General features: G+C 38.0%; 1 protein-coding gene across 1 annotated transcript in view; it reads right to left on the bottom strand.

Annotated features, from left to right (window-relative positions):
* RGS22 (regulator of G protein signaling 22) overlaps positions 1–17587 on the bottom strand; it is a 165636-nt gene that overhangs the window by 46426 nt on the left and 101623 nt on the right. Inside the window, exon 15 of the mRNA XM_043484148.1 lies at positions 1524–1718. Coding sequence (XP_043340083.1) covers positions 1524–1718 — 195 coding nt within the window. The remainder of the gene's footprint in view (positions 1–1523; positions 1719–17587) is intronic.

Below are 17587 nucleotides of genomic sequence, written 5' to 3'. Positions count from 1 at the left end.
ATGCCACCAAAGATCATTCCTCCTTTCTGGATACCCCGGGTGAAATAACAGACAATGCAAACACATCAGGTGGATCACATTCCCAGCTTCTATTTATTAGAATGGGTAACAGTCATGAAGATAGGCACTGCTAGCTTTAGGGGACCAAATAATCTATAGTAGAACAAAAAAATGATGGGATTCTACCCCATCATGAAATTAAACCTCACAGTAGGACTCAGTCTTCAGTGTGTATACTGCACTGCTTTATACGGTCAGGAGAACAAGATCATTTTCCATTTCTCTACTGCCGGCAAGAATCAGTTTGGCTGACTGAGAACTTCCTGTACTTAATATTTAATTTTGGTTAAATCTCCTTGCTCATCCTTTTTGGGAAAGGGTCCACATAATCCAGTCAGCCGAACTTTTAGAGAGGTCCTTTGGGCTGAATTTAAGAAGCTTGTAGAATTAAGAGAAATTTACTTTTCCTTTAAAAAAAAGAGCGTATAATTTGTCCCAGGCATTTCATAAGAATCATGGCTAATGCCAAAACTTCTTGATATTACGGAAGTTAGCTACAATTCTAAATTACTTTTGTCATCGTGGGACCATATCTCAGATTCATTTTCCTCTATACCATATACTGTATTTAAATCTTGACTGGAGAGAATTTTTCAAAAATTTCGTATGATATCCCAATATTCCTAGTGTAAAATATGCACTTCTGTGGTAGAAAGGATGCGAATGTTAATTTTTCAGGACAAAAAGAAATCAGGAATGAAAATTTCATTATTTTGGTCAATGAATTTAATAAGCCATCGTGTTGTATTCATTTTAATTCAATAAGGTAAGGGTACATGCAGTAACTTAATATTAAAAATACCCACAAATGGCTTTCATTTGTGATTCAAACTAAACGTTTAAAGAAATTTCTTCCACCCATCAATAAGAATAGTGAAAATATTCAAGCACCTAGACTTAAAATCAGCTCTTTTGGAATGAAAAAAGGTGTGTTGGCACTTTTCTCAAGTCAAGCAGTCTGACCTGATGAACATCTGAGAGTGCTTTAAGTCACAGAATGTGTTTTCCACAATACATATGGAATGTTTACATTTTCCATGGGTGTAGTATTTACTGTAACTCATCCAGAATAAAAATACACAGGCTCCCTCCATTAATCAAAATTTAAAGCCGCTGCTGAGAAATGACAAGAAATGACAAAACTAGTATATTATCATGGCACATTTTACTGGTTCACAAGAATCCAAAACTCAGATTTTTCTCTGCTGACATATTTGTAGACAGAATTAAAAATGACATCAATTTTCGTATTTTGTTAGGAGACAATAGGGAAATGGGGAAAAACTAAGTTAATCAGTACTTTCCCTGCCCCAAATTTGTGTCTGCCCAAATCTTAACTCTGAGTTCCTGGCCCATGTGAGACCTTTTTCAGCTTTCCTCTCCTGCAAGTTAACAATGTTGCCTATCATCAGTTTTGCAGTAAACCTGAATCGTTTAAACACAGTTGATCAGTGCCACGATACCTTTCTGTAAGCAACTTGGTCTGATTTTATCATCTTTGTCCAAGGCTCAAGAAGGAGGAGGAGGATATATTCTTCTGCTGCATCAAAAAGGTCTTCAAATGGTGGTTGTATTTTCATATAAATTTCTCTTTTCTTTTCCTGTTGAAGTCCAATGTCAAGAGTGGCTGAAGGAGCAATGTATGTGGCAAAAAGATACTAAGGGAGAAGGGGGAGAAAGGAGAGAATATTGGAAGAAACCATATGGTTAGTAGATTCCTCAGCAAGGGCATTTTACAAAAGGTAAGAGAAGGCAAACTAGCTCAAGTAATTTCTTTCTTGAAAGAATGTGTAAAACTACTTAAGACAAAGCAAAGACTTTGCTTTTCATTTTCTTTTCCTATTTCTTTGTTGGCAATTAGTCAACCAGTCAGTGGATCTTGTATAAGAGTACATGACTTGAATATTCCATTTTTTTCTCAGGTTACTACTGTGTGTTATTATGATTGATTTTGGGTTATGCACCTCCTTTTTCGCCTATGTTCATGACATTTCTAACACATTTGTGCTACTTTACAAAGTTGTTTGAAATGCTGTTTTGGAAAAAAGAGGCAAGAATACACCAGGGCTGAAAACTGGCCATCAGTCTTCTAGCTCTAGAGACCCGACAGACTACCCGCCTCACCCAACTGAGATGCACTCTCCATTTGGTGTCCAATGCTGGTGGACATATTGTTCTTTCAGTCTTATATATTTACCCTAGCCCATGCACCTTTTCTGCCTGATAAACTCTGAATTATTCTCTAAAAACTGATATGGATTTATCCTCTTCTAGGAACACTTCACTCATATCCTTCTCTCAAGATCATACTTTCTATTAGGACACCTATCACACTACAATGCAATTATATATTTATGTGTCTTCTCTTCTAGGACAAGGTCCTTGAGGGCAAATATTGTAGCTTAGTTTTCTGTGATTCTCCAACACCTAAAACTGTTCTTGGTAGAGAGTGGATGCTACAAATGTACTGATTCCACAGAAAAGACTAATCATTTTTGTCTTGGAATGGGGAAGGAAAAGGTTCAGGAACCCTTCCAAGAGAAAAATAAGCTTCTTCCTTAATCTTTAATATGAATCTTTAAAATGAGTTGGAGTAAGTCAGACAAGAGAAGGGAGTTGATGATGGATAATTCTAGAAGAAGAAAAACATGGCCCAAGGCATGGAGATCTGAGTAAGTTTTATAACCTATGGAGAGAATCTAGGCTTCAAGTAGATAACTGGCTAAAGGAAAGAGAAGGAGAAGGGGGCAAGAGAGGATGAGATGGTTGGATGACATCACCGACTCAATGGACATGAGTTTGAACACACTGCGAGAGTTAGTGAAGGACAGGGAAGCCTGGTGTGCTACAGTCCACGGGGTCGCAAAGAGTTGGACATGACTTAGTGAATGAACCACAACAAATGAAAGAGGTAGAATAAGAGAGGATGCTATAAAGGGAGATAGGCTCCAGAGCATGGATATGATCTGTTATCTTTTGGTACTTTGAATCTTTACCTGAAGATATAAAATGAGGAATCTCTGAGGAGTGACATTATTAAGTACGAATTATAGAAACAAATCACTGTGATATCATATGGATGAAAAGGCTTGAGTAGATCAAAATTTAAGGCAGCTTGGAAGTTAAAAATTTTAATAGCCAGACAAAAAATTACAGGCCACCTTCATCTCTTACTTGCTTTTTTGCAATAGCCTCCTAACTGGTCCTCTCAGGTTCTGCTTTGCTTCTTTGTGGTCTTTTCTGACCACAGCAAACAGAGAAATTCTTTTGTGTATCACTCCTCCATTCAAACTCTCCAGTGACTTCCCATCTCACAAGTACAGCAGCTAAAGTCCTTATAAGTACCTATAATTAGAGTCTGGGGACGTTTCTCAGTGCTGAGAAGACAGGGATTATAGTTCGGGACCTGCCAGTGGGGAAGGCCCTGTAAACACCACAGGCTCTCAAATCATTCTAAGAGCAGGGGTGGGCCAGATACACACTCTGGCCTAGAGTCTTTAAAGTGCCAAGTGAAAATAACTGCTAACCTGTAATTCTATACCTAGGAAAAAGTACCCTTCTAAAAAGAAAATAAAGATGTCATAAGTCAATAAACAAAACCAGAATTCAACACCAGCAGACATGCACTAAATAAATACAATAAATTAATTAAAGGGAGGCCCTGGACAAAAGCAGGATGGAACAGAGAACAGCAGAAAATATAAATATTTAGGGAAATATCAATGCACATTGATTGTAAAATATAATAATAATGAATAAGGTCAGAGGAAATAGTAAAAGAGCCTAAGAAAAAGAAGTCAGAATTGAAGGTTCAGAATTAAAGTGCAATTGAAATGACCAACCATGAAGTTCGTTATAGGCAGAAAAGCAAATGAGGTTAGAGTCAGGGTAGTAATACGATAATAAGTAGGCAGAATATCAAAGAACTAGAAGCAAAAATAAAGGAAGAGCACATGTAAATGGTTAAAAGGGAGGACCACAAAGTTCAGTATATAATAGGCATTCAATAAATACTTGCCAAATAAATGAATGGAAGATAGTGGTCTCAACTGAAATTACAATCTGAAAGGGAAATTTCAGAGTTCAAAAACTTTAAGCTGGAGTACTTCCAAATTATCATGAATTCTGGTATATGGCAATCCCTACTGTAAGCTTAGAAGAAATGGAGATAAAAGACATTAAGATTGGGTAAGTTAAGAAACACTCTAGCATATATGTTATAAGGATTATTTGTATGAATGTTGAAAAAGCTTCAAAATGATAAAAGAGAAAAAGTAGGGAGAAATTTTATGAGTCATGTATTGAAATTTTCTAGGAAGATAAAGAGAACTTAAAAGATCTTTAGATAAAATTAATGAGGTTAAGAACAGGGGAAATGAGAAGAAAACAGACTTCAAAATTCTTGGAAGTTATTAAAAGATGAGATCAGAACCATAGCAGAGAACATCTTTTTCTTCCTAAGTGTTGTGAAAGACAGGGCAAGGGGCATACTTAAGAGTCATTCTGGATGTTCTATTTAGTTAGAAATATTAAATTAAATTTGCAGTCTGGAAAATCCCTTCCCTAAAACATAGGTTCCTAGTCTGCTGGATTTAATAGTTCAAAGTGAACCATACTCTTCCAAATGATTCTAAAATATTCAAAATGAAAATTTCTTCATACATACATGACAATTTTTTTCTAACCTTGGGAATTGTTTAGAAGAATGACCTAAATCTAACTTGTTTAATAAGCTAAGACTGTATCAGATTCAAATCTACTCTTAAACTTTTCTAAATTAGAAGTTTTAAAAAGTGTACTAATTAAAATAATGTCTATACTAAGGTTGGAGAAGGAAATGGCAACCCACTCCAGTATTCTTGCCTGGGAAATTCTATGGACAGAGGAGCCTGACAGGCTATGTCCATGGGATCACAGTTAGACAGGACTGAGCAACTGAGCACATACTAAGGTAAGTTAAGAAACTAAGACTAACTTGATCAAATTAACAACATTAAAAATATCTCCAGAATTTGCTTCAGTAATTTCAGATTTACCCAAAGGAAAGTAAACTTGACTCCCCAAATCAGTTCTCGGGGATGTCCCTGGGTGGTCCAGTGGTTAAGAATCCATCTTCCAATGCAGGAGACACAGGTTCAATCCCTGGTCAGGGAACCGAGATCCCACATGCCCTGGGGCAAATAAGCCTATGCACTCCAACTACTGACCCACGCACCTTGGAGCCCAAGCACCACAACTAGAAATAAGCCTGTGTGCCACAACTAAGATCTGATGCAGCCCAAATAAATAAATATTAAAATAAAATAAAATCACTCCCTATTTAGCAAAAGAAGAAAAAGGTTTTATTATTGGCACAGGAGTATCTTCTAATAACAAAATAAAGCAACTGCTTTGTCACTGGGTCAGCTACATTCAAAACTATAGTTTAAGAAGACAGACATGCCACATACCAAACTCTTTGTATAGACATCAGAGTGATCCCTTTGATTTAAAAGCATTAACAGTGAAGGAGGTAAAGTACAAAAGCAGCTGAAATGGTGACTCCAGTAACTGATAGAAGTGGCTGTCAGCTTCTGGAAGACATCCAAATCACTTCCTGTCTATTCCCAGTCTTGCCTTCACTCCTGGTGTCTTTTAAGATCTACTACTACCCACAGTCCTATAAGAGACTCTATATGCTGTTTATATACTCTATCATATCTTCTGGAATTTTGCGTTATGATTTTCCTCAGAATGACCTTCACTTCTCCTTGTTGTTCAGTTGCTAAATCATGTCTGTCCGACTCTTCATTACTCCGTGGATGCTGGGCTCCTCTGTCTTCCGCCATCTCCCGGAATTTACTCAAATTCATTTCCATTGAGTCAGTGATGCTATCTAATCATCTTATCCTCTGCTGCCCTCTTCTCCTTTTGCCTTCAATCTTTCCCAGCATCAGGGTCTTTTCCAATAAATCAGCTCTTTGCATCAGGTGGCCAAAATACTGGAGCTTCAGCTTCAGTTTCAGTCCTTCCAATGAATATTCACGGTTGATTTCCTTTAGGATTGACTGGTTTGATCTCCTTTCTGTCCAAGGGACTCTCAAGAGTCTTCTCCAGCACCACAAAACAAAAGCATCAATTCTTAGGTGCTCAGCCTTCCTTACGGACCAGCACTCACATCCATACGTGACTAGGGGAAAAACCATCGCTTTGACTATATGGACTTTGTTGGCAAAGTGATGTCTCTGCTTTGTAATATGCTGTCTAGGTTTGTCATAGCTTTCCTTACAATGAGCAAGTGTCTTTTAGTATCATGGCTACAGTCACTGTCTGCAGTGATTTTGGAGCCCAAGGAAATAAAATCTGTCACTGCTTTCACTTTTCCCCTTCTACTTGCCATGAAGTGATGGGACTAGATGACATGACCTTAGTTTTTTTAATGTTATGTTTCAAGCCAGTTTTTTCACTCTCCTCTTTCATCAAGAGACTCTCTGGTTCCTCTTCACTTTCTTCCATTAGAGTTGTATCACCTGCATGTCTGAGGTTGTTGATATTTCTCCTGGCAATCTTGATTCCAGGACTTCCCCGGTGGTTCAACAGTAAAGAATCTGTCTGCAATGCCAGAGACATGGCAGGAGACGTGGCAGGAGCTGCAGGTTCAATCCCTGGGTTGGGAAGGTCCCCTGGAGAAGGAAATGACAACCCATTCCAGTATTCCTGCCCGGAAAATCCCATGGACAGAGGAGCCTAGCAGGCAGAAGAATCAGACATGAGTCAGACACAACTTAACCAAACAACAATAACAAATTTTGATTCCAGCCTGTGATTCATCCAGCCAGCATTTCCATGATGTACATGCAAGTTAAATAAGCAGAGTGACAATATATAGTCTTATCATACTCCTTTCCCAATTTGGACCCAGTCAGTTATTCCATGTCCAGTTCTAACTGCTGCTTCTTGATCCACATACAGGTTTCTCAGGAGACAGGTAAGGTGGTCTGGTACTTCCACCTCTTTAAGAATTTTCCACAGACTGCTGTGATCCACACAGTCAAAGGCTTTAGCATAGTCAATGAAACAGAAGTAGATGTTTTTCTGGAATTCCCTTGCTTTTTCCATGATCCAATGAATGTTGGCAATATGATCTTTGGTTCCTTTGCCTCTTCAAAACCCAGCTTGTACATCTGGAAGTTCTCTGTTCACATACTGCTGGAGCCTAGCTTGAAGGATTTTTAGCATAACCTTGCTAGCATGTGAAATGAGTGCAACTGTATGGTAGTCTGACATTATTTGGCACTGTCCTTCTTTGAGATTGGAATGAAAACTGACCTTTTCCAGTTCTGTGGCCACTGCTGAGTTTTTCACTTTACCATTTACTATATAAATAGCACAGCTTCCTCTCTGACCATTATTCACCAAGCTTTGCTTTACTTTTAGCAGAATCTGCAGCTTCTTCTTGCCCTCTAAATAAATTGTGCACCACCACTACTTTCTTATGTAGCTGGAACTAAAGACTGGCCATCATTTCACCTATACTCTTAAAATACTCTCAATTCCTCCCACCTCAATCTTCTGCCTTGTCAAGGCTCAATTCTGGGTCAGTCTAATAATTTATTCATTTTTCCAATTCTATCCTCAAGAACCCAATAAAATCTGTGATAATTGGTTCCATTATAAATAGACTTTAAAAAACAAAAGCAACAACAAAACTTCAACTGTGACTGCAGAGCTTGGCAGAATTTTGTTTACTTCTCAACTTTGCCATGCTCTTTAAAGCTCTCGACTGCACCCTTAACTTCTCCATGTTCAGTGGACTTTATCTTCCACTTAACTGGGAAAACCACTGGTATGAACACCCTCAACTTTCCTCTCAAGAGCTTTCTTCGAAATCTTTCTCTTTCCTCTGATGTTTCAACGGACTTCTTTCCAAGGCTAAATGATTCATTTGTGCTCTTGACTCCACTTTCACAGAACACTGCAACACCAGTTACACCCTTAACCTACCTTTCTATTGATATCATCTTTTCAAATGCTTCAAAGGTGTTCAAGCAAAGCATCTCTCCTCTTCTAAAATATTTTCCCTATTTTGTCCACAAATATCACCCCCTTTCTCTCTTTCCCTTTCCTACAAACCTTCATCCTTCCTTTTCTCTCATTCCTCAATCTATTGCAATCTGGCTCTCATGCCAATGAAACTGATGCCCAAGTTCTCAAAGAACTACATAACTGCCAGTTCAATAGTTTCCCTCCTTAATCTTCACCCTACTTGATTCCTTACACAGTTTTAACACTGTTGACTCTCCTCTGCCTTCAACACTTTCTCCAAATTCTCTGCCAATTTCCATTCTTAGGCTCCTGTGTTGATTCCTCTTTATCCATATCTCCACCACCGCCCCCCGCCCAAAGAAATCATTCTTTAAAGTCCTATGTTCTACTTTTAATATATTTTCTTCTTAACTCACATTCTCTCAGTTTCTGACAAATGCCAGGCACTCTCTCAAAGGACTTAGGCTTCTCTGTACTCCACCCTCATCCTCTCTTCCCCTCTGCTGAGCTTCCATTAAATGTTTATCCTAAGGGACTGAGTCTTCCTTGACTCCTGAAGCCTGGCTTAGGTATGATTCTTATGTGTGCTAATAGGACCTGTATCTGTATGTTTCTCCCACTGCACCATAAACTCTGTGAAGACATATTTGATCTCCTTTATACTGTATCCCTAGCAGTTACCATAATGCTAAATTTAGAATGAATGAACGAATGAATGAAAGACTTCATCCATTCTCAAATACTTAACAATCAACTCTACGTGGAAGAAACCCAAATATATACAACTTTAGACCTGATTTCCTTCCTGAACTGAAAACCTTCGCTAAGAGCTGTCTACTTGTTATAACTACATGGATAGCCTATGGACCCTCAAACTCAATGACTCAGTAATATAACTCATTATCTATTCTCCCAAGCCCCTCTGGGTTTCGAGTATTCATTAGTAACAAATCATTCACAGAACAATCTTTGACTTTTTCCCACTTTCCTCTCCTCCTTCTCAAATGCCAGACCTATAAATTTAGTTCTCTCCAATAAAACAATGAGAAACTGACAAGTATAAAAACATAAGGAGGAAATAAAGGGCAGCAGTTCCATCCCACCAAAAACAATAAAATGCTGTCTTCTGGTCAAGTTCAATCAGACCCTTTTCAGGTCACTGCCTGCTTCCTGACCTCACACTCGTATTGTGCTCTATAAAGCCACAGGCATCCATGTACATTTGCTATTGTCTTTCGTCTATTTTGTTCCAGTTTTACTGGGATATAATTGACACACAGCACTGTAAAAATTTAAGCTGTACGGCATAATGATTTGAGTTACACATATCATGAAATAATTACTACAGTAGGTTAACATCCATCATCTCAGATAGAAACAAAAAGAAAATAAAAAGAATTTTTTCCTTGTGATGAGACTATTAGCGTCTACTCTCTTAATTTTCACATACATTATATAGCAAGCAGTATTAACTATAGTCACCACATTGTATATTACATCCCTAGAACTTATTTATCTCACAAGTGGAAGTTTGTCCCTTTTGTCCACCCTCATCCAATTTTCCCTCCCCATACTACCCACTTCTGGTGACCACAAATCTGATCTCTTTCTATGAGTCTCTTTTTTTCACAAATGATTTAACTGCATATCTCAGTGCCTCAAGGAGCTACAGTTAGGGTGCCATGTGACTTCATTCTAATCTAAACCTACTGTCCTGGGATAATTATTACTAGTTTCCTTTTTATTTTCAAAAGAATCCTGGTTTAGATGATAAATTATATGGTCTCTCCATATTCAACTGCCACCAGTTATATAAAATTAAAAGTTTCTCTGAAACAAGATTCCCAGAAGTGCTGAGCACTTATTTAAAGCTAAAAATAAAGAAAGAAAGGCAGAGGATATTCCTTTCTATGAAACATGCATGTGTCTAATTCACAATCATATGAATTGAATAGTTGATATCAAAAGCCAAAATCCCAAAACTGGAATATTTTATGTGAAAGTTGGATTGAAGATTTACAGACTTCCCTATTAAGAATAAATGCTCTAAATGAAAATCTTAAAAGGAATTTTAAAACATTTCCCCTTTCTGATCACACCTAAACCTAGGTATTTGTTTGCCCTCCCACTTTTTTTTGGTTTGTTTGTTTTCTTGAAGCCAGTTTATCAGAACATTGTTCATTATCACCTAAATAACTTTTCTTTGATCAAGTATCAACCCCTGCTACAATAAGTAGCATAATCCTGAAGAGTAATACACTCCCCTTGCCTTCCAGATTCTTCACCAGTTTTATTATAAAATCACAGACCTGGGAGCCTTAGAAAGGGGTTGGAAGTCCCCACTGTGCACATTTATTGGCTTCCTTTGAGGCTTGGTCTCTCGTCTCTCCCTCTTCCTCACCTCCCAAGGTGGGTGGGGACAAAGAGGGTTAAGGGGGTAAAGAGAAGAAAATTGATCTGTCAATCCTTAATAAGGCCAAACAATAAGTCTATAGTATATTCAACTTAATTTTGCCATTAAAATCTGAGAATGTCTTTCTGTGTTTCTAATAATCCAGAGATAATCTTTAGGTGGATAACTGACCAACTGATAATATATAACAAACACAAGGGATACAATCATATATATGAAACAAAATTAAAAAGTTAACACCTTTTGTTGTTGTTGTTTAGTCGCTAAGTCCTGTCTGAGTCTTTGTGACCCCATGGACTGTAGCTCCCCAGGCTCCATTGTCCATGAGATTCTCCAGACAAGAATACTGGAGTGGGTAGCCATTTCCTTCTCCAGGGGATCTTCCCCAGCCAGGGATTGAACCCGTGTCTCCTGCATTGGCAGGCAGATTCTTTACTGCTCAGCCACCAAGGAAGCCAACAACACCTTTAAGATCTCTATAAAGATGGTGGAAATAATTTTTAAGTTGATGTAAACTGACTTTAAAATGAAATATAAAGATTATGCTTTATTATACCTAATAAACAATATAGTCTAATTATGGATTAGAAGAGACTTCCCTGGTGGCTCAGATGGTAAGGAATCTGACTGCAATGCAAGAGACCTGTGTTTGATTGCTGCATCAGGAAGATGCCCTGGAGAAGGGAATGGCAACCCACTCGTCTTCTTGCCTAGAGAATTCCATGGACAGAGGAGCCTGGTGGGCTACAGCCCACGGGGTCACAAAGGGTCCAGCACAACTGAGTGACTAACACACACATATGGGTTAGAAACTCACTGTTTTAAGTATCCTGGATCACTTGCTTTTTTATTGGCCACCCAGTTTGTCCTTTCTAGCCACTGAGGAAATAACAATGTAGCTAATGTTGGAGGAGAAAAAGTTCCCTTCATGTCAGAGTCAGCTACTCTGATTCACATTAAAGCTGAGATTCACTCAAGGCACAGCTGTGGCCGACATGATTCCAATTTAAACACTAACCTATGATGCTTTAACAACCCAGCAGGGAAGTTTTTGAGAAGGGATACAAGCACTGCCTGTCTGTGATCAGACTGCCTGGCACTGCACTCAGCATGGCTCTCTCTAGACCTCATCTCTCCCAGAGACACTCAAAGGTTATGTAATCAGGAAATGCACCCTGGGCGGCTTGCCCGGCCCTGCTCTACACCTGCGTCTGTGACTCACTCTCTTGGCATCTGTATCGGATACGGGGAAAAAAAAATCAACGCCTCCCCCTGAAACATGTCTTAGCATCTTGAAATTCTGGAAGTTAATTTTCTTGTTTAGCTAAACTCTCAAGCCTATGATGAAAAAAAAACATGGAGGATAGCTACCTTGGAGACAGGAGGAAGAATGGAATTGGAGAATGGAATGGTGAAACAAACTGGGAGAAATGAAGAGAGAGAGGGAGGAAGGGGAGGGAGGGAAACATTTTGATAAATGTTTTTCTTCTAAAGGAGAGTGAGATGACAAACAGATTTACTTTGAATACACATTAGCTTGTTGGAATTATAGGGAAAAATACAAAAACATTTCTGGTTGCCTCTTCAAGGAAATCTCAGATGCTTCATTACTTAGAGCTAATATCCTGAACACAACAGCAGTATTGCACTACATAGGAGATGGCTCAAATTAAAATATGACATTTCCCATTGCAATTTATATTTTTTCCAATGCTAAGATATTTTCTGTGCAAGATTTCAGAATTGCCACTCAATAGTTTTCAAAATCAAGCATGTTATGAGCATATTCTTGGATGAAAGTAGACCCCAATCTCCTTTTAAATATATCACAATGCATTCCAGGCTTGGTATTCCAATATTTTATTGATTCTCATAGACCCTGGAACATATTGATACTTTCTTACTGCATCATAAAGTCTAGATGAACATACTTGAGGAAGGAGAATTTGGGGTTTATTGAGTTTATTCTTGTTTTTTACAGTGTAAAAAGAAAAAAAAAAAATGAAACAACTTCCAAAACTATCTGTGCTATTTGGATTTCTCTTTGTACCAAAGACTAAATGATGACAGCTCTGGGGTTAGGTTCCAATTATCATGCTGTAGAAGCACCCAGCAAAGTACTCTCGCTGTGCCAAAGGTGAGCACAGTCTTTGGGAAAGCATCTTTTCCATAAGTAGGGGCCATTTGATGAGCTGCAGCTTGACACTCATCTGTGTTCCAATGAAAATAAGAACGATTTCTGTGTAGCCTTAAAAGGCAAAGTCAAGACTAACACCAAATGTTGTAGCACATGTGTTGATTTGCTATGTTACATTTCAGCTGTTAGTTATGTTAATGGAACAGTTTCACATAATTCGTCTTGATGTATTTATTTTAATGATCATGTATATGTATCTTTCCCTGATTGCCTGGTAACACTGATTGCATGATGTTCTGCTGTCACCACCAGGCCAGGGCTGGAAGTAAGAAAAAAGAGAAATGTAAAATTTCAACTGCAGAACTGTATGACGTAAAATGAGTCCCTCAGTACACTAGGTACGACATGTGTAAAAACCTATATGCCGTGAGATCTTAACACCTGACTATAGGACAACGAGCAGAGCATACCATCAGGTTAATAAAACCAGGGACATTTAAAAAGTAGATTTTCAAAATAACCTACGAAAGTATTCCGAAAATTAGGAGAAAACATTCAGGCTTCAGCATTCGATGTCAGTAGCAAGTCCTTTTTTCTTAGATCCATTACTCCACTGCAGTGGTAAAAGAAGGAAATCTAATCATGTAAAGCTACACAAAGATATGTATCTTTCACTGTCTTCTATTAATAGGAATTGTCCAACATGCCCACCAAGAGAGTGAAGGAACTGTAAAGCTGTCCGCTGTTGCTGTTTCCTTTGACTTACTGGGAGGTAGCATTAGGGTCCTGCCAGATGGACTAACAGGGTGGTATCAAAGACCTCGCTAGCCCCTGGGAAGAAGAAATAGCCCATAAAACCCATGGCACCATTTGATATACTCAAAAGATGAAAACAACTTTAGTTACTGAAATATACAAAGATTTTCCTTTCCCCCAGTTTATACTAAAGAAATTGTGCGGGCTCTGGAGAGTCTAAAGCAAAGATAATACTCTTTCTTTGGTAGGTACAGGTGACGAGTTCATAGGCATTCTCTAACGGGTAGAGGAAATTATTTGACGGTGAAGGGTCAGGGTTTCCAGGGATAACATTAGAGAAACATAAGGTTTAGAGGATCAGAGTGATTCTTTTCCCCTGTCATTATCTCTTTCCTCCATTGTATGCTGCGGCCAACTCACAAGAGCTAATTCATGAATTTTCAGGTATTTGCTGAATGGGGTTGTTGAATTCAATCACTATCAAAAAGTGTATAAACTTAATATTAAATAAATTACATTAAAAACAAAGATGACAAGTACTTCAAAACCCATTACTTCCTCATGATTTCACTGTCTTAGGACTGTCCATGCTCCTGAGGTTATTTACCTCCACTCTGTCTGGTGAATATACTACATGCTGGTGGGCTGCTGAGCCTCTCCTCCCAACTCTGGGCTCAGTAATGCCACAGGGGAGCTGGAAATCATCCACAGGGACAGTATTTACGCCCGGAGATCAGCAAATGCTACAGATCAGGGCTGCTTCGCTGCCACTCAGAGAGGTGGCAATTAAACATTTATCATCATACCACTGAGTATAAGGCAAAGATATTTCTCTTTTCCTGTCAGGATTACTAAAGAAAGAGAAATAAAGTTGGAAAAAAGCAAATGACACCAACTAATTCAAATGCTTGCTGGAGGCAAAGCTGCATACCAGAATATTCTAATTCAGGCCAGAATGTACCAATTTATAACACAGTTTACTTCAATAATGTTTAACTGGCATCCATCTGTAAAAATAAGGCTACAGTAAAGTTCTTTTTCATAGTTAAAAGTCAAACTACAAGAGCAGGACAAGTAAGTTTTTCTTTGAAATTGTTTACATTCTGAATAGTCTTTATTTAGAAAATGGCAAAGTTGAGCTTCAAATGTTAAATTTAACTTCAGTCTGATTAGTAAATCAGAATAGGTAAGAGTTTAGTTGGGAAGAGCTTGTTAATGTGTCCTCATGAGAAAGTAAAAGAAGCAGTCACAAAGAAGAACCATTAAAACATAATGAGAAATAAAACTGGTACTAATGGATCTTGATGTAGTGTCTGGACCCCGAAGAGACCAAGATCACTTCACAGATAATCTTGAACACAACAGAACAGATGTCCACTACATTGTAATAACAACAAAAAACCATATCACTGTACTTGAAGGCAAACAGCAAGTAACGTAGGATCTTCTCAACTGAGCTCAATAATTCCATCCTTGGAATTCATATAAAAAAAAATGAAACTGTGCTCCAAAAAGCTAAAGGCAAAGAGTCCCTGGAGGGGTTTATAAAAGGAATGTAAATGCCTTGATATGGGACACTTTCAGAAATCACAAAATATTTACTTCAACAAAAAGAAAAGTCTGTTTTCATAACTTCACAACTCTAGCAGCATAGAACATCATTATCTGAGTTCATATGAGGCAGAAAAAAGAAAATAACGAGCAAGTTCAAGCAATCCAATTTTTTTTTCTGTAAAAGGGGGAAAAAATGATGATTTTTAATGACCTCTCATATCCCACAAGAAACTCAAAAACATTACTGAGGAGCTATGCCGAGAGGGAATAAATTACAGATGGAGCTTTCCACAAATGGATTTTTATGTGAAGGACTTTGGGGTTTTTCAATTAGGAATCTTAAAGATGAGATCTAGAGATTGCAACATCCTGATACTGAGAGGCAAACTACTGCAGAGATCAACACGAGATGGAGTTGCACAAAATGATAATGTGATGACAATCAAACAGAGAATTTCTGGCAAGTACTCTGACTCTACTAAGTAGAATTCAGCACAGAAGAGAACCTAAGAAAATGCCAATAGGATAAAAGTGTAAAACAAACTTGAATCATTTTGGACAGAAAGAAAAATCAAAAGGAAAAACAACATGTTAAGTAAAGCCAAAAACAAACCACAAGCTCAAGGGACAAAATAGACTAGGCTTAAGACTGATTTGGGCCATTGCTTAAGGTATTTTAAGCAAAACTGATTAAGTATATGATGGAATAAAATCACAAAAAGAATTATTACTAAGGCATTTAGGAAACCTAAGCAACAAATAAGGATTTTATTTTCCATAATTTTTGAATTCAATTAAAAAAAATTTTAACAGACAAAAGCAATATATATATATATTTAAACTAATGAAATTATTTAGCCTTTAATAAAAATAATTCCTTGAAAAGTGAACAGAGAATACTTCAATGAGAAAAGCATGATATATTAACATTTTTGGCCTAAAAATCCTGCCTCACAGAGAAGATAATCCATGTCAACAAAGTATAAGAAACTGATACTAAAACCACCATATTGAGGAATTACTTTACAATGAGAAAATCAACCACCAAACAGGTGGGATATTGACATTCACCAGCACAGCACCTTGGAAAGCAAGCTCAAGTGTAGCAGGTCGCTTCGAGTCAGAATAAGTGAAGTTAACTATGCTTCTACGCATTTCTTTCATTCCGGATCTATCAGGCTGACACCGAGCTCACAGGAGCAGCTGGCTGAGTACAGCGCTTCAAGTGCAAGGTCAAGGGCCAGTCTCTGACCCCTCCCTCTCTGGATGCTGCTGCTGGCCAAAGCCTGTTCTTACCTGAGACTCTTTTCCTTTAGATATATGGGTCCATTCATTACAAGTCTTGAGGCCTAGGAAGCCATTCTGTCTCCAGACAACTGCTCATATCCCTTCTGAATTAGTACACACTGATTTAACAGCATAAGTTTCAGAAAGCAACCTTGTTTCTGAGTTCAGTGAGGAGGGAAGAGACAGGGGGATTTTCACTGTTGCTGCAGTGAAGCTTGTAGAAAGCTCCTTATTAACAGCAATCTTAGACTATAACCATAGCATGTCTGGAAAGTCAGAATTTTGATCACTGTTGAAGCTGGGTAATGGTACATGGGGCTCATTAAGTTATTTTATCAACTTTTTTTTTAAATTAAAACACCTGGCTGGTAGTCATTTATAAATAATCAATTATTATCTATAATTAGGATCATACTAATAATACACCGCTACGAATATAAGCCTGCCAATGACTTCATTCAGTCCTTCAAAAAATACTACAGCACCTTTTAGATGAAGTTTCAGTTTTAAATATACATGGTAAAAAAAGCAGACTGTCTTCTTGGAACTTATAGTCCAGTGGCGGAAAATGTTAATGGTGAAATCTGATGTTCAATATTGACAATATTTTAAGATATCAAAGTGAAAAATTAAACATGTTAACCACTAGTGGTAAAGAATCTGCCTGCAATGCAGAAGACCCAGGTTTGATCCCTGGAGAAGGGAATGGCAACCCATTCCAGTATTCTTGGCCCAAAGAATTCCATGGACAGAGGAGCCTGGTGAGCTACAGTCCATAGGATCGCAAAGAGTCGGACACGACTGACCGACCAACACTTTCACTTCCACACTTTCAATAGATTTGTTCAATAAATAAACAGAGACTTCTTAGTACAAAGTCTGGAGTCAAACCTTGGTTCTCATTCCAAGTTCACTAACCACCAAACGGAAAGTATTGCCTTAGGAAATTACTCAGCTTCTCTAACAAGTCTATAAAATGGATGAACACTAATAAGTGTTCTACTAAGTTCTACCTCTTAGAACTGTCAAGAATTAAATAAAATTATCCATGTAGAGTGATTTCCATAGAACCTGACAGATAGTAAACATTAAATAAAGGTCAGGTATACTGATAATTATGGTTTAGAGGAGTTCAGTTGTTGATTTTTCTGGAAACAAAAGGATTGAAAGAGGATGTTTTTTGGCCCATAATCCTATAATATGGACTCTTAGGACTGAACACAGGTAGCTGGTATAAACATCAGTAACAGTAAAATGAATGAATAACTGTAAGTTAGAAAGCTGGCTGCTACACGTGTTCTTCCTGAGGCACCAGCAAGTGCCGCAAAATGGGGAGCAAGACGAGAACCCTGTGG

The sequence above is a fragment of the Cervus canadensis genome, chromosome 12 (genome assembly GCF_019320065.1).
Source record: "Cervus canadensis isolate Bull #8, Minnesota chromosome 12, ASM1932006v1, whole genome shotgun sequence".
Taxonomy (NCBI): domain Eukaryota; kingdom Metazoa; phylum Chordata; class Mammalia; order Artiodactyla; family Cervidae; genus Cervus; species Cervus canadensis.
This window is presented reverse-complemented; position numbering and strand designations above follow the sequence as displayed.